The 21208-nt window shown below is 46.3% G+C and overlaps 1 protein-coding gene across 1 annotated transcript in view; it reads left to right on the top strand.

Moving 5' to 3' along the window:
• USP31 (ubiquitin specific peptidase 31) overlaps positions 1 to 21208 on the top strand; it is a 60064-nt gene that overhangs the window by 24329 nt on the left and 14527 nt on the right. The window contains exons 2-11 of the mRNA XM_034783627.1: positions 2445 to 2582; positions 4621 to 4709; positions 6464 to 6556; positions 8057 to 8192; positions 8868 to 9012; positions 14632 to 14812; positions 15854 to 15965; positions 17804 to 17898; positions 20166 to 20243; positions 20748 to 20877. Coding sequence (XP_034639518.1) covers positions 2445 to 2582; positions 4621 to 4709; positions 6464 to 6556; positions 8057 to 8192; positions 8868 to 9012; positions 14632 to 14812; positions 15854 to 15965; positions 17804 to 17898; positions 20166 to 20243; positions 20748 to 20877 — 1197 coding nt within the window. The remainder of the gene's footprint in view (positions 1 to 2444; positions 2583 to 4620; positions 4710 to 6463; positions 6557 to 8056; positions 8193 to 8867; positions 9013 to 14631; positions 14813 to 15853; positions 15966 to 17803; positions 17899 to 20165; positions 20244 to 20747; positions 20878 to 21208) is intronic.

The following is a 21208-nucleotide window of genomic DNA, read 5'->3' as shown; positions in this document are numbered from 1 at the left end:
AATCAAATCTGGGCAAATATCAGTGCATGCACATGCTTCTAATACGTTTCTGGGAACTCAAATGTAAATTAGGTGCATCCCTCTGGCGCCCAATAAGAAGTCAATGTAGCTCCTGTGTTTAAGCTTTCCCTGATGTGGAAATTCCTCCACAGACAGCACAGTCTCTCTCAATCCCTGCTCCAGCAGAGAGGGGTGTGTGTGTGTGTGTGTGTCAGTCAGCCATCCACACCACCCGCAGTCTCTTTGGGGAGTATTTGTTGGGTTAGTGGTGGTCATGCCCTTTGCTACCATCAGCTTGTTACTCTGCTTCCATGTTCTGTCCCTTCCCTGACCCTGTCTGTTTAGGTTGTATGCTCTTCAAGAGAGGAACTGTCTGCAACTGTATATTTGTACAGTCCCTGGCACAATGGGGCTTCATTCCTGGCTGGTCCTTAGGCACGACCATGATAAACATGATGAATAACGTGGAGTGTGAGCATTCCCAGATGCATGGCACAGTCTGCTTGGGGGCAGAGTGGCTGTCAGAATTTACTGAAGATGGTGGGGGAGCAGGGAGATGGCTTTGGAGAACTTCAGACAGGAGCCTTTTTTGTAGATGGGAATATTGGAGGTAGAATCCAGGCTAGATGGCATGGGTCTGAGGACCTATCTGCTGCATACTTGTAAAGACAATGTGTTCAGCTAGAGAAAGCCGATTTCAAGGTGGTGCTGTGAAATATCAATTATTAGTTTAGCTTGTCAATACTAGGGTCTCTTTAGATCTTGGACCCCTTTCAATCACACCTCTAAGCTCCGGAGCCATGATGTTCCTAGGTATAGACAATGGTAAAAGTCCAGAGGTCTGCCTCCCCACCCCAATGCTTGGTTTTGAGAGTAAAGTCTAACAACCAGCATTTGAAATCACTTATGCTCTACAAAGGTGGTGAAGGGACTCAATCAGGTAATGCTGTGTGCTGGTGCTGTTTCTTTGGGAGATGTAGTTCTTCATGGCTGCCAGCCTCTCTTTAATGGCTTCAGTCTAGGACAGTAGTATTATGATAAATAGTACTTTTCTGATAAATTAATGTGCAGTTCTCTGGCAAACTTCCCAGTTCCTTGCCTGTCCCATCCATTAGACAGAGGCTAGGCTGCTGTACCCAGGCTGACAGCGAAGCCCTGTTCGTAACGACATATCTGATATGAAGGCAAACAGAGCTCTTCGTTCTAGGTTTGTGCACTGGGTCACTGATGTTTTATATTTACCAAAGGGAAAAGTTGCACTTGCTTCATTGATAAAACACTTGGTAAATGTGCTTTTGGGCAAGCAGCCCCTCGGCCAGGATTGTAGCAGTGGCTGGAATTTCTGTTTGCTAGTCCAGATAAATTTTGGATTTATGTAGCTATCTTCAAGGGTTAAGTGTCCTCAGAGGATTGTGATTCGTCTGACTTCTGGCTCTCTCACACAAGCTTGAGTCCAAAGACGCGTCTTAACAGCAGACATTTAAATCTAGGGATTCCATTGGCTGAGTGTGAAGCTAATCAAGATATGTAGTGAACTCCTATCCAAAATGACTCCAAAGCACTTTGCAAACTGTCTCGAAGTTTACCTACCTGTATATCACTGAAATGCAGCCACTTCTGGATCGAACAGGCAATTGGTTAACAGTGCACAGCTACACCACGAGTTCAGAGACACAGTGAAGACATGTTGATTGTTTTGAAATAATGGGGAATTTATGGCCCAGGTGTACTACGAATTTAACTGTACTAGTGTGTGCTTAGCAGCATCTGTGTTGCAGAATGTTCGACCCTTTTAGGCTATGACATGATTCCTAGCATGGGTTTAGAACTGCTACAGCAGTGTTACAATGTAGGTGCCCTATCCATGCCAGAGGAGTATTGCTGGCTTGGCTAGACTAGGAATGTAGATAGTTCCTCAAGACAGACTATTAATAATGGAGCTGGATTTTTCCTCTTATTCTGGGGGGGAAATCCCAGGTGCGTTTTACACCTTCTCCAAAAGACCTCTGTGCCTGCCTCCCTGCAAGTGCCTCTGCTCCACTTTAGTGGATCCAAAATGCACCTGCCTGATTTTTAGCTAGTACTAGTTCTACAGACTGATCACTTTGGTGCTGATCTCTTTGAATCAGTCAATGCATCACTTACATTTCTGTCTAAAATAGAAACTGGTTCCTTGGTAGCCTCTGCCTTAGCCCCACTATCCAGTTTTCAGATCAGATAGCAACTTCCACATCTCCTGTGGCTCTCGGCTTACTTCAGACTTGGCACAGAACCCACTGCCCCTTCCACCTGTAAACGCTCCACCTCGACAACAGGGAAGCTGTATGTTTCTGAACATAGCGGATAGCTGAGCCTGTTTCTGATCACAGGGCTGTTCTTGAGGCAGATGTTCTGTCCCTGGGCTTGTACTGTGTTCTGAGGGCCTCTTTGCTGTTCCTCTGCAGAGCATTGTCTCGAAGAACTCCATGCAGTACCGAGGGAACTCGCAGCATGATGCACAGGAATTTCTGCTCTGGCTGTTAGACAGAGTTCATGAAGACCTGAACAATTTAGTGAAATACAATGGCAGACCTCCACTGAAGGTAAGGCAAATCCAGCACAGGTCAACAGGGAGAGGGGTGTATGTATGTATGTATGTATGTATATATAGATAGATTGATTGTTCCATGGAAGCTTTCCGTTTGAAACAAAATATTTCTGTATTAGCTTCCCAGTATGGCTATCTTGTGATTAAAAAAAATCATTTGCGATTAATTGCGCTGTTAAACAATAAGACTACTATTTATTTAAATATTTTTGATGTTTTCTACATTTTCAAATATATTGATTTCAATTACAACACAGAATACAAAGTGTACAGTGCTCACTTTACATTTGTTTTTGATTACAAATATTTGCACTGTAAAAAACAAGAGATAGTATTTTTCAATTCACCTAATACAAGAACTGTAGTGCAATCTCTTTATCATGAAAGTTGAATTTACAAATGTAGAATTAGGTATAAAAAACCCTGCATTCAAAAATAAAACAATGTAAAACTTTAGAGCCTACAAGTCCACTCGGTCCTACTTCTTGTTCAGCCAGTTGCTAAGACAAACAAGTTTGTTTACATTTTCAGGAGATAATGCTGCCCTCTTCTTATTTACAATGTCACCTGAAAGTGAGAAGAGGTGTTCATATGGCACTGTTGTAGCCGGTGTCGCAAGATATTTACATGCCAGATGCGGTAAAGATTCATATTGTATTTCATGCTTCAACCCGCATTCCAGAGGGCATGCCTCGGTGCTGATGATGGGTTCTACTCGATAACGATCCAAAGCAGTGCGGACCGATGCATGTTCATTTTCATCATCTGGTCAGATGCCACCAGCAGAAGGTTGATTTTCTTTTTTGGTAGTTCGAGTTCTGTAGTTTCTGCATCAGTGTTGCTCTTCTAAGACTTCTGAAAGCATGCTCCACATCTCATCCCTCTCAGATTTTGGAAGGCACTTCAGAGTTTTAAACCTTGGGTCGAGTGCTGTAGCTAGCTTTAGAAATCTCACATTGGTGCCTTCTTTGTGTTTTGTCAAATCTGCAGAGAAAGTGTTCTTAAAACGAACAACATGTGCTGGGTCATCATCCGAGACTGCTATAACATGAAGTATACAGCAGAATGCAAGTAAAACAGAGCAGAAGACACAATTCTCCCCCCGAGGAGTTCAGTCACAAATTTAATGAATGCATTATTTTTTTAATGAGCATCAGCTTAAAAGCATGTCCTCTGGAATGGTGCTGAAGCATGAAGGAGCATACGAATGTTTAGCATATCTGGCACGTAAATACCTTGCAATGCGGCTGCAAAAGGGCCATGCAAATGCCTGTTCTCACTTTCAGGTGACATTGTAAATAAGATGAGGGCAGCATTATCCTCAGTAAACGTAAACAAACTTTTGTCTTAGCGATTGGCTGAAGAAGAAGTAGGACTGAGTGGACTAGTAGGCTCTGAAGTTTTACAGTGTTCTGTTTTTGAGGGCAGTTATGAAACAAATCTACGTTTGTAAGTCGCACTTTCATAATAGAGATTGCACTATAGTACTTGTATGAGCTGAATTGAAAAATACTATTATTTTTACAGTGCGAATATTTGTAATAATTATATAAAGTGAGCACTGTACGTTTCATATTCTGTTGTAATTGAAATCAGTATAGTTAAAAAGATAGAAAAACATCCACAAATATTCAATAAATGTCAATTGGTATTCTGTTTAACAGTGCAATTGGGGCCAGAGGGCTGTTCCTGGCCCCTGTGACTGCAAAGAGCTTCTCAGTCAATGCGTGGCAAGTGTGCACCAGCACAACCCAGTGTGAATGGTGACACCTGATTCTGCCACCCGTTAAGTTTGGCAGCTTAACGATGTGCCAGCTATATCCAGTGAAGATGGCTGCCCAGGTGCTCTAGTCCCCTCTGTGGACCACCCACAGGAGCCGAAAGCACTTGCAATTTCAAATACTTGGCTTTGTCCTGGTGTGTTTAGCTCGGGAGAACCTAACTTGGCTCTTCCCCATTTAGCTGTATGTGATTGGTGTGGCACTCCTGCGTATCCTGGCATGCCTCCCTTTGGAATTGCTTTTCCTTTTCAGCCACCGTTGGAAGATGCTGCGCTGCTCGAGGTACCAGGCTTTCCAATCAGTAGCACTTTCGTACAGGAACTCTTTCAAGCCCAGTACAGGTACAGTAACTTTCAGCACTCTCTGATTATGGGGGTTTATGTGCATGTTTTTATAACCACAATAAGATTCTTTAATCCCTGGTGGCAGAGCCCGGTGCAATGCAGCAGGGCTGTGTGTGTGTGAGGGGTGGGGGGGGAGGGCAGAGAGGCGGCAGGCAATTAACCCTCTGCAGCCCTCCATGTTGTTGACAGTGCTGCTGTGTCTCCATGCCCTCCTTGGTCAGACTCCCTTAGTGGTTGTCTCTCTCACTTCGGTGAATGAAATCTGGCCTAAGAGATCTTGCTCCAAAGGGGAGTAACGGCCAGTTTTATTGCGCTAAAATTCTTTGTCACTTCAGTGGAAAATCTACATTTGTTTCCCTCTTGTCAGTAAATCAGGAGTGTTTTGTTTCAGCCTTCACCCCCAACCTGAGCCCCCACGGCATTTCCAGCCCAATTGGTCAGGGAGCAAAGGTGTGGAACACGATTTCGTATGTCTGAGAGCTGCCTGGGTTGTGCCGAGTCAGGAGCCTGGGGCATGAACTGGAGGCATGTGGTGGCTGCTTGAGTTTAGAATCCCACGCAAGGTTGTAGTCATTATCCATTAAGCTAATGAGGAACCCTCTAGCAGAAAAGAAATTCTGCGCTCAGGGCTGGCTCTAACTTTTTTGCCGTCCCAAGCAGCAAAAAAAAAGCGCTGCCCCGCCGTCACACACATACATGCCCCGCCCAAACACCTCCCCCACACCGAGTGCCGTGCTGCCCAACCCCCCCCCCCCCGCCGCCCCGCCCCCCCCCCCCCCCCCGCGCGGAGCGCCGCCCTGTCCCCCCCCCCCCCCCCCCCGCGTGGAGCGCCGCCGAAAACCCCTGCGGAGCGCCGCACTGCCGAACACCCTCGCCCCCCGCGGAGCGCCGCGCTGCTAAACACCTCCCCTCGGAGAGCCGCGCCACCGGGACACCCTCCCTGAGTGCCATGCCGCGCTGGCCCCCGCCACCCTGAGATTGGCTGCTCCTTACCAGGTGCCGCCCCAAGCACGTGCTTGGTTGGCTGGTGCCTGGAGCTGGCCCTGTCTGCGCTTAGTTCTTCACTGCCCCTTTGTTCATGGGAGCTGAAATTGGAAAAAACCAGGCCAACTTCCAAACTCACCCAGCAGCACTGCAGCCGGTCTGGTGTAGGAGATTGCGTGGTCAGTCTTCTCAGTATGTCACTGAGGCTCCCCAGTGGCAAAGAAATAAACTTTGGGATGTTACAGAATCCTGAGCAAGACTTAGAGTGACCCTATGGCTTGTTAATTTGGGATATGAAATACTCAGGGTGTGCGTGTGTGTATGTGAGGAGTCTCCTTTCTTTCTGAGTGAATGAGATTGAGGCCCATGCAGTGCTGTCTGCATAACATGTCCCCTCGCCCACATGTCTGGGGGAGAATAGTCCTTGTCAGTCTCTTTAGATTAGAATCAAATGTGGGCAAATTGTTAATTTCACAAATATCTCTTAGTGGAGGCAAAATGGAATAATAGAGAGGAGCCTGTTTTCCTGGCATGCCCTGTAATAAATGAGCTCAGAGACTAATTACTGTGTGAGCATCTGGGAATTAGGCGCCTTTCATTTACAGCAAGGGTTTGTCTGCAAAAACGCTGTGCAGAGCCTTGGTGGAGTGTGTGGGGGGGAAGGGGTTTGATCAGGAGGGAAGAGCAGGGTCACTGTTTGTGTTCTTATTGGCTTGTCCCTAGTTAAATGAGAGATGTAACTTTACCCCTATTGATATTTTTAATAGGTCCTCTCTGACGTGCCCTCATTGTCAGAAGCAGAGTAACACCTTTGACCCTTTCCTCTGCATCTCTCTGCCAATTCCTCTGCCTCATACACGGTAATGTGCTAATCTGTGCCTTGAAGTTAAAATTTTGGGTGTCTTTCCCAATGCTTGGTAGCATTGCAAATCTTAATCTAGAAGAGATTGAGACGCCAACAAGCTTTGTGGCAGATTGGGGTTGAATTGATGGGCCAGTAGAGCTGTATTCTGAAGGGAGCCCCCAAACAATGCCGAAAAGATGAGCTGTGCAGGAACTAGATATCTTATTTCTCAGAGAATTCCATAAATCTAAAAGTTTTTCCTATACAGAGCAAAATGAAAAGATTGAAAATTTCCTACAAAACTTAGTTTCAAAATTTCATTTTGGGCTATTTTTTTTTTTGGTTCCAATTTTGACACTTTTTTTTTTTTTTTTTTTTAAATTGTTCTCCAGGTTCACCAAGTGTAGGAGAAGAAGTAATGAGCTGAGTTTGCAGCAAGAGAGAGATTTAGGTTGGATATTAAGAAAAACTTTCTAACTATAAGGCTAGTTAAGCATTGGAATAGGTTACCCAGGGCAGCTGTAGAATCCCGGTCATTGGAGGTTTTTAAAACCAGGTTGGATAAACACCTGCCAGAGATGGCCTAGATTGACTTGGTCCTGCCTCAGTGCAGGGGATGGGCCAGACGACCTCTCAATGTCCTTTCCAGCCCGACGTTTCTTTGATTCTAGAATATAATTTTTTTTTAAATGTGAACAGAAAATTGGAAATATTCGGTTGCAGAAAGGCCATTTTGCTATTGACAAATTGGCTTTTGCCAATGGGAAAATGTTCTGTGGGAAAATTTCCAACCAGCTGTAGAAAAGAGGCTGCAAAAATGCTTCCACTCTTCCCCTTCTCTTTAACCCAGTGGGTTTCCCCAGCAGCACCTCTTTGAGAGTGACTTTAGGATGTCAGTTTTGATTGATCTGGGCCATGTTACAAGGATCCTTGAGGTAAAATTAGGATTGCCCTTCAATCAAGAGGTCATCTAGGGTGGCCTCATTGAGGAACTGTATTTTGTGATTCCACTTCCTTGGGAGGACTCCCCAGTTAGTGCATAGAGTAGAGTCTAGCACCATAGGGAACATACCTCTAACTTGGAGCCGGATAGGTGTCTGTCCCTCCTGTATTTTAAAGGTCTGGTAAACATTTGGGACTCCAAAGCATCTGCTGGGTGGGCCTGATTGCCTGAATAGCTCCAGGGTAACGTGGCCCAGAATGGTCACGTATGACTTCATTACTGATGATGCAACCAACCTCTTTAGGAGCTCTATGTGGGAACTAGGCTTGGGTCGCGACCCAAGGACTGAGTGAGATCCTTGCACCATTTTTCCATCCCTAAATGGCCTGGAGGTTGTCATAACAACCAGATCAGAAATGGTCTGTATTCTTATGATGTGTGCAATGTAAAAGTCCCCATTCAGGGTTCTGCTGCCTGCTTTGTTGATCTGACCAAGCTTAGCTCAGGCTGAGTTCTTCTAGGTACTGTATAGAAATGTTCAGCCATCCCACTTCTTCCCTGTACTCTCTGCAGACCTCTGTATATCACTGTGGTGTATCAAGGGAAGTGTTCGCATTGCATGCGCATCGGTGTGGCAGTGCCTCTGTCTGGAACAGTGGCGAAGTTGCGTGAAGCAGTATCAATGGAAACCAAGATACCCACTGAGCAGGTAATGGGCTGGTCTTTGGTCACCGTGGTGCCACTGATGTCCTGCAGGAGTTCTGATGTGTTTTTTCTAGTGGATATGGCAGATAACAATGGACGCTCGGGTTCAGATCAGTGGACCTAAATTTGTGGAGGAAATGAGTGACTGCAGAAACTAGCCTGAACTCATTGTCTCTTGCGTGTAACTCTCACAGGAATTGGTTTGGCTGCCTGTACGTTATACCAGATCCCTGCTCAGGCCTCCAGGCTGCATTGCTGCTTCTGCTCCTTTTTGCTCTATTACTTGAGGAAGGGAAAGCCTGGTGCTTCTGCCTAACAGCCCTACAGTGACGGTGTGTGCACCGGTGTACTTTGCTCACTATTGAGAAATCAGCAGGGGCTCATGGGAAATGTCCTGGAGTTTTGAGATTCTTAGGGGAAAACTACTAAAATGACACTCGAAGGGTCCCATGAAAACCCCTGCATGTATTCCCTTGATCCCAGCTGCTCCCTCATGGCCAGACCCTCCCCCATTTCTCCTTATTGGCTGGTACTGTAAGACTGGAGAATTCCCATCCTCCATCAGGAACACTTCAGCAAAATCCATTTGTTAACTTCTCTCCCCATCCTGGGAGCTTGGCAGCTTAGCAGTGGCCAGCACTGATGGTCTAATGGCTGCTGTTCCATTTCTGCCTTGTAGATTGTGCTGACAGAGATGTACTACGATGGGTTCCATCGCTCCTTCTGTGACACTGATGACCTGGACACGCTTCAGGACAGTGACTGCATTTTTGCCTTTGAGACCCCTGAGATATTTAGGCCTGAGGGGATCCTTAGTCAGAGAGGTAAGTGGGTAGGTCTTCTAAACACCCCTTCTCCCCCAACTCCACCCCTACTGGAGTATTGGCTATGGGGAATTTGTTTGAAAAGGGGGCATTTGGTTATATATGTCCTAGGCCTAGAGAGGAACGTGGAGTGTCTCCTGGTCTGCTGACTCTGAATTGAGCTCTGCTTCCATGGGCTGGCGTTCCAGACCTAGATGGCTTACCTTGGAACCTGGCATCACCAGACCTTGTGGCGGAGGGGTGGTGCAGAGCAACCTGTTGAAATACAGGTGCAGTTGCCCTGTACTGTTTCTTAGTGGTTCAGCAAGGGCACTCACTCAGGCTTCCAGCTCCCCAGCTGGTGCCTCTCTTGAGTGGCGACGTGTCCCTCTCCTTCTCCTTCTGACCTGGTATCTCCAGGCTGCACAGTTTCCTGCCTTCACAGTATACTTCCCAGCATGGATAAGTTGCTCAAGAACACCTGCATGCTTTCTCTTTAGAGATGGATAACAAGTGTAATTCTACCGGTTTGTTACCACACAGACTTCCCAAGCAAGCCTACTTTATTCTACTGGTAAACAGCATTGAGGAGAAGACCTATTAAAAACAATAAAAGAACCTACACACATGCTTTTAAGTGTACTAAGACCCCCAAGCCTTATATGGATTGTGGCAGGATAAGTCCATCAATACCCCTCCCTAGGAGAGTTCTTGGTTACCAGTTCATCACAGCTTCAGCTCAGAACGAGCACACTCATAACATGTTCAGTTCACACATTATACAGTTCAGGGATCTTTGATCTGGAGTTTCCAGAAGCAAGTAATTGGTACAAAACGGGCCTCTCTCTTCAGGAAGTTGGCATTCCCCTCACCTCCGGGTACTTCCTAGGAAATCCACTTCACGCATATTGCAAAAAGATCTTTGATGGTCCTAGTACCTTTCAGAGACCGCATTAATCCTGTCTTCCTGCTAAAGAAGTTCCATACAATCTCATGATAGTAAATAAACACTTGCATTTCTAATGCAGTGTACCCCAGAGGTATTAACCATAATTCAGTAAGGTGTAAATTAATTAAAGCTCATTCAGGATATTGTCAGTCTGTCACATCTCTCCCCCTACAGAAGTGGGTGTAATGCGGGTGCTGACCGACATTCTAGGGGAACACATTGACTGAATGCCTGGGCGGAGGTATTCCCTGGATGGCAGCTGTGCCATTACTTCTCTGTTTTACATTTCACCTGTTCAGATAACAAACCTTCTACTAGCAAACCAGCATACATCCTTCAAAAATATGTCTGGCATTGTCTGTCCAACATCCTACATAATTTTCTACTTTAAAAATATGGGACTGAGCTTTCAGAAACATCTTCTTGCCCTGTTACCCCAAATTCTTGGATGGAAACTTGAGACCTGATTCTCCCACTTCTCATGCAGTTTCTAGAGAGCATGTGTCTTGTTCTGTGGTGCCCTAAGGGATCAGTTGCTTCAGTTGTGGATTGAGGTGCCCTACTTCCCACCACCCAGGAGTTTTACAAGCAGCCATTCTTTGGACCACGGAGAGAAATAGTTCTGCACTGGCTCTCAACAATGCATTGCTTTTAACAGGAAAAGTCAAGCCAAGGGGGTGTCTTCAAACCTCCCCCATAGCCAGATTCCTTTCTCTGCCTCACCTCCCCTGAATTTGGGCTCTAGGGACTCCCGTGGCCCCACCTTAGCTCCTCTGGGTTCAGGCGATGAAATATTGATCCCCCACACCATTGGTTCCTTTTGTCCACCCCCTTCTCCCCCACTGAGTCAAGGTGAGCAGAATTCCCTCTCCCACCTGGCTCAGGATCCTTCACCATCTCCCCAGCAGCTGTCTTACTCTGTACTTGTGCATTTCCCAACCTGGGGTAGATGTGTCAGTGCACTGCAGCTGCCTGTCTCCCTACTTCTGGCTTGAGACACTGCCACCATCAGGCTCTGTTCTGCCCCGGGGTCCCTTTGAGGGGCTGGCAGAGAACTTCATTTCCTGATCTGCGTTTTAGGGCCCAGTTAATTTCCCTTTAAGTCAGTAGGTCTCGTCCGTTCTCCTGAGCAACAAGCACTCTCATCCCCTCGCCTCAGTCTGCATGCTTTGGGGATGTAACCGGACTCCTCTTGGACACGGGCAGTAGAAATGTGATGCCCCTTCCCCCTGTCAGCTACTCTTTGCATTTTTGCTCTCATGCCCTCTGCCTGTCCTTGCCTGTCTGAGGCTAACTGAGGACTTGTCTACACTACAAAATGAAGTTGACTTACAGCCACCACAATAATTAAAGCTCCTTCTTGCGCCTTCAGTTGGTGGATTGGATGTGCTCTGGTGAGGATGCGCACCACCGACAGAAGTGGCACATTGTGGGACACTGACCGCTGGAGCCTGGGTGCCCTGCCCTCCTCTGCTGTGCTGCTGACAGCCTGGGCCCTTCCTTCTGCTCCGGTGTTGACAGGGTGAGCTCAGGCTGTTAGCCCCATTAATTTGCAGGTTTCATTGACCATGGTCACCCCACAACCAGCTCCCCATTTCCTTACGTAACTCCTCATTTGAGTTGAAACTTTGGCATAGATCATGTCCCTTTTGTTCTAAACTCCCTGAAACCTTCTCCTGTATGTTTCGGGGGTCAGTTTAAACTTTTGTAACAAAGCTTGTGAACTGTTATCATCTTTATAGTTCTCACTTCCCATAAGGGTAAAAATGGCCAAGGCCATTGTCCCAGACAGCGGTGGAGCAAGGTACCTTATCATGTCCCTTTTCCCCCGCTTTATTCAGCTAGCACCCCAGCTCAAAAGCATGTTGGAACACACCCCTATCATTCCCCTCCCTAAAGCGAGGTACACCGCCTATCCGGACAGGGACTGGTTCCGACGACTGTTCTGCTGTTGCAGTCTCTCTATCTGGAGCTAGCAGTGCTGCTGCTTGTCCTCTTCACCCTCGTACAGACACTGCTGCTCCTGGTCTGCGAGCGGTTGGGTTTCCAGACGCACTCTGTCCCGCTCCAACTGCAGCTGCTCCTGCTCCAGCTAGTGAGCTGTCACCACTCCTGTTCCAGTGGTGGGCTTGGCCTGGATGGAACATAGTCGTGCCTCTGTCTCTTCCCTGCAGGGCTCTCCATCTGCTGGATCCTCCTCCAGCAGCCTGGAGGTTTTCTGAGCCATCATTCCTCAGCTGGTCATTAGAATACAACAAATTGATTAGTTAGACAAAGCAGCTCTGAAAGCATTTCTCTGTATAACTCAACCAGTCCATTTTTCTTCAGCTGTTCATAATTCGTTTTCCCCTGTCTCTTTTTGCTATTTCTTTTCACTACTGAGACAGTTGTCTCTGTGCTTTTCCTTCTTCAGTACTTGCTTTTACTGCTGTTGGCACTTGTGCAATTCAGATTGTTACAGATTCCAAATACACTGTTATCGTATATGTTACAGTTCAGGGCACCTGCCCCTGTATTTCCCGTTAGTGGCCCAGCAAGGGCACTCACTCTCTGGCAACAGCTGGGGGGCTGGAAGCACAAAAGTGGGTGCACCTTTTGGGATGCTAAAGGGACAGTGGCAGTTGTCCTGAACTCTGACACAACCCAAGAAGCTAAAATTTTGCTATGAAAATCAGATTTTGGTGATGTTTCAGGAATAAACAAAATGTGCCCCTCTCTTTCTAAGGCCCTTGGGCCCCTGTTCTCTCCCTGTCTAGGTAACTCTCATTCAGGTCAATAGGAGTACCACCCTGACAGTTAAGAACTTTTTTCCTAATGTCCAACCTAGACCTCCCTTGCTGCAGTTTAAGCCCATTGCTGCTTGTTCTATCCTTAGAGGCTAAGGTGAACAAGTTTTCTCCCTCCTCCTTATGACACCCTTTTAGATACCTGAAAACTGCTATCATGTCCCCTCTGTCTTCTCTTTTCCAAACTAAACAAACCCAATTCTTTCAGCCTTCCTTCATAGGTCATGTTCTCAAGATCTTTAATCATTCTTGTTGCTCTTCTTTGGACCTTTCCAATTTCTCCACATCTTTTTTAAAATGTGGTGCCCAGAACTGGACACAATACTCCAGCTGAGGCCTAACCAGAGCAGAGTAGAGCGGAAGAATGACTTCTCGTGTCTTGCTCACAACACACCTGTTAATACATCCCAGAATCATGTTTGCTTTTTTTGCAACAGCATCACACTGTTGACTCATATTTAGCTTGTGGTCCACTATAACCCCTAGATCCCTTTCTGCCGTATTCCTTCCTAGACAGTCTCTTCCCATTCTGTATGTGTGAAACTGATTTTTTTTCTTCCTAAGTGAAGCACTTTGCATTTGTCTTTGTTAAACTTCATCCTGTTTAACTCAGACCATTTCTCCAATTTGTCCAGATCATTTTGAATTATGACCCTGTCCTCCAAAGTAGTTGCAATCCCTCCCAGTTTGGTATCATCTGCAAACTTAATAAGCGTACTTTTTATGCCAATATCTAAGTCGTTAATGAAGATATTGAACAGAGCCGGTCCCAAAACAGACCCCTGCGGAACCCCACTCGTTATGCCTTTCCAGCAGGATTGGGAACCATTAATAACAACTCTCTGAGTACGGTTATCCAGCTAGTTATGCACCCACCTTATAGTAGCCCCATCTAAATTGTATTTGCCTAGTTTATCGATAAGAATATCATGCGAGACTGTATCAAATGCCTTACTAAAGTCTAGGTATACCACATCCATAGCTTCTCCCTTATCCACAAGGCTCGTTATCCTATCAAAGAAAGCTATCAGATTGGTTTGACATGATTTGTTCTTTACAAATCTGTGCTGGCTGTTCCCTATCACCTTATCATCTTCCAAGTGTTTGCAGATGATTTCCTTAATTACTTGCTCCATTCTCTTCCCTGGCACAGAAGTTAAACTGACTGGTCTGTAGTTTCCTGGGTTGTTTTTATTTCCCTTTTTATAGATGGGCACTATATTTGCCCTTTTCCAGTCTTCTGGAATCTCTCCCATGATTTTCCAAAGATAATAGCTAGAGGCTCAGATATCTCCTCTATTAGCTCCTTGAGTATTCTAGGATGCATTCCATCAGGCCCTGGTGACTTGCAGGCATCTAACTTTTCTAAGTGATTTTTAACTTGTTCTTTTTTTATTTTATCTGCTAAATCTACCCCCTTCCCATTAACATTAACTAGAGGAGGAAACATCTGAGAGTGGGATGTAGGAGAACAAAAGCAAAATTTTATATTTGAAAATGAGCAAGGGTTTTTTCATTTACTCCGTCAAACAGTTCTCCTTCTACATACAAACAAAATGAGCTGATCTAAAACTACAGGTGCATATGCAACAATTGAACTGAGTTTCCAGTGTAAGATACTAGGGGTGTGTGTGTGTGTGTGTGTGCGCTCTATATTGTATCTCTGTTGTATAGAAATAATCACGTATATAAAAACAACTTTTTTGTTGAATTAGATTCATTGTCAAATAACGTTTTTAATATAAATGACCCAATCTAGAAGCCCTGATTTTACACTGACGTGCTGTTCTAAATTAGAAGAAGGCTTCTTGAGAGCATGTTGACGTTCCCCTGTCAGTGGAGGGCACAAGGACCCAATGGTAGAGGAAAACCATTTAAAATGCCTTCTCTCCCCTAATGTTTCAGGAATTCATGTGAACAATAACCTGAATAACTTGAAATATGGCACTGACCACCACAGACCATCATCTTATACACAAGGGGCGGTGAAGTCTGGGAAACAGGAAACCTCTACTCGCTCAGCAGCCAGTGACAAGATTGTATTGCTGGTCTGCAACAGAGCATCTACCGGACAGCAGGGGAAAAGGTAAACGCCAGCTTCCAGGCTACACCTCTGGTCGTGGCCTCCATGGAAAGCCAGGATTCACTGTTGTAACTCTCCATGTACTGGGACGACAGCATAGACACCTCTCTGGAGCCACAGTGTAAAGTCCGAACTCTTGTTGGGAGCCAGAGTGAGGTGTGAAGACTTGTTGGCCCCCTAAAAACATATGTTCAGTGATGTAGCCACTGGATTCATTTGAAACCATTAATAGTTGAGTCTGCAGTTAAATGGGTGCAACTTCTGTGAACACTAATGGGAGCTGTGTGTGTCATAGGGAATTAGATCCGTCAGGTGGCCTAAAATCACCTCTGAGCCCAGCCTGTCCTTTGAGGGTGGTGCTGTTCACACTCGTACCTGATGTGCCTCCCTGCCAAATGTCAAGGCTCTACCGGCTCTTGCTGGGTGATCGAGTGGGCATGGGAAATATTTTATAATGAGAAGTTTCTTCTCCTTCCTCGTCTTTGTATTGATAAATGGCTGAGCCATTGATGTTCACGCTTTCCAAAAACTCACTTTCAGGTAGGGGTTGGACCCAACATTTCAGCCTGAAAATGGGACCTTGTTGGTGGGAAGTTAGGACCAACTGAAAAGGCCCTTTTGAATGTGACTGCTGAGACAACCTTAACAGTAACTTGTCCCTGTGTGCTCCAGGGTGTACCCCTGAATGTTCACCCTCCCTCCCCCAGAATGCATCTGGGCTTGATTCTGATCTCAATAGGTCTCCGAGGCCTGGGCTCCACTGAAGTCAGTGGAGGTGGGGTGAGGGTAGAATTGGGCCTTATGTGTTTCCTGAGGTGGTAACTGGACTTAACGAGGAGAGGGTGAGCTTTGCCATCGACTCTGCTGGGAGCAGAATTAGGCCATTGCTGGAAATCTCATACAGTGTGTCAGCTTTAGGGCTGATGCTATTCAGTGTTGTAGACATGCAGTGAGAGAGGGCAAATAACATCAACTGAATCAGGATCGTCCCTTCAAAAAGACTAATCTTCTAACAGTTTCTTAAAACATTGCTCCCTTCGATAGGTTTGGCCAGCCCTTTGTGTTGCACCTGGAGAAAACAATTGTGTGGGATCTCCTCCAGAAGGAAATCCTGGAGAAGATGCAAAATATTCTGCGGCCCTCAGCCTGCATTCAGGTAAGACAGACTGACACTTCTGATCCTGGAATTTCCACCTCTTTGTCTTTGTAGCTTAAAGTTGATGAAGAATCCAGTTGATTGGAGGTGGCGAAGGTGCTGTGTGTGGTGATGGAATATTCCTTGAGTGAAATATATGCCCGGGGGTAGTGTGCAGTCTGACAGTCAGCCTGTGTGTGCCGTTTGCCGAATTGCCCGCTTTTATTTACCACCTTGAAAACATATAGGTGCTCGGCCTGGGCAGGGGCTGAATGAAGTCCGCTTCCTATGGCTGTTGCGTAAAGGATTTCTGTCAATAGCTCTGCTCACCATTCTGAGAGCAGCATGCTGTAAGAACTCTTGCGTTACGCTTCCTTCTATAACTGAAACCAGCCAGCAGGAGATCTCTGCCTTTTACACCCCTTAGAACAGAGCCCTTCGGTCTAAACCAGGGGGCAGCAACCTTTCAGAAGTGGGGTGCAGAGTCTTCATTTATTCACTCTAATTTAAGGTTTCGCGTGCCAGTAATACATTTTAACATTTTTAGAAGGTCTCTATAAGTCTATAATAAATAACTAAAGTATTGTTGTATGTAAAGTAAATAAGGTTTTTAAAATGTTTAAGAAGCTTAATTTAAAATTAAATTAAAATGCAGAGCCACCTCCCCACCCCCCGAACCGGTGGCCAGGACCCTGGAGTGCCACTGAAAATCAGCTCATGTGCCATGTTTGGCACGCATGCCATAGGTTGCCTACCCCTGGTCTAAATGATAGCCACCCAGTGTTCAGGTCTCATACTTGGAATTTCCCCCTGATATTAAAAGCCTGGGCTTGGCAAAATTTGGGATGAGCAGGCGTCTGAAATTTGGTGTGTGACCCATTCTGGGGAGCACCAAAGGGATTGCCCTAGGGCTGGGCACCTCCAATAGGGAGTGAAGTGCTTGTATGTTCTTGGCGTGCCATATTGATAGTTACTTCATTCTCAGTTCAGACATCTAGTGATCAGGACATAACTTCTGCATTTAAAAGAGAAAATCCCTTTGCCAAGCGCTCTGAGCTGAGGCAAGTGTGAGAAATGCAATGCCAAGGGAAGTAGGTGCACTAGAGTGCTTGGCTTCAGCCTGATGCAGGCACTGCTTGTCTTTGGTCTTTGCATAAGGTGGATGGAGGAGCTAAGATCAGGTTAGATGGGAAGCCCGAGAATTTTCCTGTCCCCTTAGTACTTTGGTGGTCTGTTTAGAACCCATGCTGATCTTTCCATCTCTTTATTCCTGGGGAACTTTTGCTCCAGTTAGTCCTTTGCTTATAATTGTGTCAATGAGAGGATTGCTCGTTTTCCTCACACTCCCACTCAATAAGCCTCAGTTTAAATTGCAAAAATCTGAGGCTTGAAGCTGTAATGAGTAATTTGTAAGATCAAACATGTGCCAGCCTTTGTTTTGTAGTTCTGCCATTAACATTCTTAATTGAGAAATCTGCCTTAAAAAAGATATTGAAACATTAGTTGATGTGGGAGCCATGAACACAAGCATGCTAGGTGGCTCTTAGAGCAGACATGTCTGTTGGAAAAGTCTGTGTAAGAACAAGCAAGTGAGGGAAGAGAGGAGACATTGCCTATCACTACGGAGGAATTTCTGGTGATTCTCCCAAACCTCTGCTCTTTCACGTGTCTCCGCGTTGGCTTCCAGGTGCAGGAACATCTACTCTTAGCACAGTAGCCACGAGAACTTAATCTACTTATGAAACACATACTCAGAGGGGCAGATCCTGCCTTGGAACTTGCAGGGAATGAACCAGTCCTGTAGAATAAATCTAACTTCAGTCACTCAACCAGTTTACTTTTTTCCCTGTTTACCATAGGTGTGTCCATTCAGCTTGCGGGTGGTTAGTGTTGTGGGCATAACATACCTATTACCTCAGGAGGAACGGCCCCTCTGCCACCCCACTGTGGAACGGTAAGTGCGGCCCTTGTCCCCCCCTGTGGGGCACAGTTTTCCCCCAGTTCACTACTCATCTGTTCTAGTGTTGCAGTTAAAGTATTGCTGCTTAGTTCGTAGGAGACGGGTGCCTTGCGTGTGGGAGCATAGACAGACTTTCTAAACCTGGGGCCATGGGCGTATTTTATATTGGTTGTCAGAAAATTCCATTAGAAAACTCCTACTTGGTGCCACTTGGAGAAGGAGAGCGAGTGATTGGAAATAGATGGGGAGAAAAGATGAGAGAAGCTTTGAGAGGCAGGTGTGCGATGCCAGAGATGGTAAAAGACTAAGGGAGTAAAATGACTGCAGGCCCCATGGGCGGCAGATCTAATGGCCAGGGGAGGCTCTGCCTCCCCTGCCGTGGCTGCTGGACCCCAGTTGTGGGGTTTGGTGGCGAAGTTTTTGCTTTATTATGCCCCATGCAGGTTCCGGGGTGGCTGAGGAGGCACATACTGCTGCCTCAGGCGCCCCAGAACCTGCATGGGGCATATCAAAAGCATGGGGCGTATCAGGGCTTCAGCTGGCCCGGGGCTCTTCCAGCTGAGGCGGGGTGGGGGGGAGAGGGGTCTTGGGGCTCTGGCCATGGGGAGGGCGCAGGCAGAAGGGGCAGAGTTGGGGGCTAGCGTCCCCAAAGGGCTGAGCAAGGGCTGTGTTCAGCTGTGCCCAGGATGGGACCATCTCTAGGAGCGAGAGGAGTTCAACTTACCGGCTGTTAACTGGCATTAGACATGCTAGTGTTGAAGGGAAACAAGGAAGGGACTGCGGGTTCGAAAAAATCTCATCTCTAAAATTGGATTTCTGCCCCCAGAGTGGAACATATTATAGTAATTCTGCCTTTCCCTACTACTCCCATCCCACAATGCTTCAGGAACCTTACTCAAGAACCTCTTCACCTATCATTGCAACGCACACTCATCTAGGTGCTTGGATAATGTGTTGAGCAGAGTCATATATGTAGCTAGAATCGATTGGAATGCAAAACCATAGCAGCAGTGTGTGACATTACTGCGTTATCCTGAACACAGGGAATGAAGCAAGAAACTGTACCCAAAGGAATATGATGGTCAGCAATAAAATACTGAAATGATGGGCATAATTAAGGTTAAGATTCTCTCACGGTTATTTGTAGTAAAAGTCGGACAGGTTGCAGACAATAAACAAAAATTCACAGAAGCTCATGACCTGTCCCTGACTCTTACTAGAAACACCCTGTGCGTAGGGGGAGAGCGGAACAGATGAACAAATAGATCACTGCTGGGGGCTTGCAGCTGTTTCAGCCCCCTGTGGCATGGGCTGTCTGCTGCCGCCCCGTGCTGGGGGCAGTTTGGCTGGCCGGAGGGGCTGCTCCTGCGGCAGGGGCTGACTGCCGCTGTTCCAGCACCAGGGGTGCTGACCCAACCGCAGCTGCTGCTTCAGCCCTGCCCCAGAAGAAGTCAGAGAGCCTAGAAAATCATGGAATCTGTGACCTCCGTGACAGAATCCTATCCTTAGGCATAATGAAATACCACAGGTAGATCCCAAATTGGAATTTGGCCAGTTCACTGGGGCAAAGTTTCGTGGGCACCACTCTTCTCTGTTATGTGCCATAGTACATTGAGTGGCTAGGGCCTCCAATTTTGGATGTGAGAAACCCTTTAAAATTCTTGTCAGTCTTGTGCATGGGACAGGCTTGATTACAGACAAAATCAGCCATTTTTCAAGGGAGAAAATGCTGGAATCCAGTTGGCTAACAGAAAATCTGGTTCATGCTCTGTTTCTCTGGTCACACGTGTTGCTGGCTTCATAACTTGCTGTTTGAGTTGTTTTCCTTGCTCCATTTTGCACAGCGAAGTGTGTCTAACACATGAATTGACAAGTAGTTTGTTTCTGGTATCATTTCTTTATTCTATTTCCTGCTGATAGCACGAAGGAAAATCCCCCAGAATATCTGGTCATTCTTGTGAATGGAGACTTTATGGACAAGCTGTTCTTGCTGGTGTTTTTTTTTTTTTTTTTTTTTTTTTTTTTGAGTAGCCTGTCTGTATTGATGTAGCCAGTTAGCGGCAGTAGTAGCTAAGCTGAAAGACTTGCTTCTCTGGTCCAGCTGAGTTCCTGCTTCATAGAGCCCTGCTAGGTTAGCTCAGGGGCTGAGGGGGCACAGTGGGTATAGGTATAGATCTAGATACACACACATGTGGTACAGGGTGACTGGAGTTTTAGACCCAATGCTGTTCTAACCCTATGATGTCGTCTTCTCTCTCCAGGGCACTGAAATCATGTGGACAGGGTGGAACTGCTCATGTGAAGTTGGTGGTAGAATGGGACAAAGAGACTAAAGATTAGTAAGTATGATTGCATTAACTGCAGGGAAATATTGGTAAACAGCCTGGCATGATAGGAAATGCAGCAAACTGTTAAATCCAATAGAATCTGCAGCTTCTGAGATGTTCAGGTGAGACTAGCTGTAAAGACAGGAGGATCTAGTGACTGGAGTTTGTGTGTGGTGGGATCCCTACTTCTGTCTAGCCTGGATTCCGTACTATCCGAGCTGGCTTCTCAATCACAGACCGTTTGCTCCATGTGCACAGCTCCCATTCATGTCAGAGGGGTCTTAAGGGAAATACATCAGGTGGCTTTTCTGCTACCTGATCCAGACTGAAGGCTGAGTGAAAACTGCTTCCCTTTCTTGCTTTACGTTAGTTGTTGTAGAGCAGCCTCTTACCAAGGCTGGCTCCCTATGGGATGGGACAGATCAAGCAAGCAATACCTCCAGCCCTGCAGTGACTCATCCGTAACGTTGGGGTGTGTATTGTACAACTGGTAAATGCCTTGTTTCCCTGATGCAGTTTGTTTGTGAACATGGAGGATGAGTACGTCCCAGACTCCGAAAGTGTCCGCCAGCAAAGGGAGCTTCATCACCAGCCTCAGTCCTGCACTTTATCTCAGTGTTTCCAACTTTACACCAAAGAGGAACAGGTAGGAGCAGACCTCTTTCAACATGGAGCGGGAAGCTGGGGAGGAGAAGGGGATTCCATCATCTTCTCTGCTGCTTTAGTCACTTCCGGTGCTGCCGAGATGCACTAGTTTGCTGGAGTAGCTGTTCTGCAGACATGACTCATTGGGGTGTCAGAGCCCCAGGTTCAAATCCTTCTCCCCCTCTGGCAGTGTCCGCCTTTGGAAGGGGTAATGCGTTCTGCAGATGTGCTTCATGAGAGTCTGGAGACAGTGTGGGCTTCTCTTTATTCTCATGGGAATATGCTATTGTGTGTTTCCAAGTTACTTAACCTCTTGTAGAAGAAATTCTTCA

The sequence above is a fragment of the Trachemys scripta genome, chromosome 10 (assembly GCF_013100865.1).
Source record: "Trachemys scripta elegans isolate TJP31775 chromosome 10, CAS_Tse_1.0, whole genome shotgun sequence".
In the NCBI taxonomy this organism is placed as follows: Eukaryota; Metazoa; Chordata; order Testudines; family Emydidae; genus Trachemys; species Trachemys scripta.
This window is presented reverse-complemented; position numbering and strand designations above follow the sequence as displayed.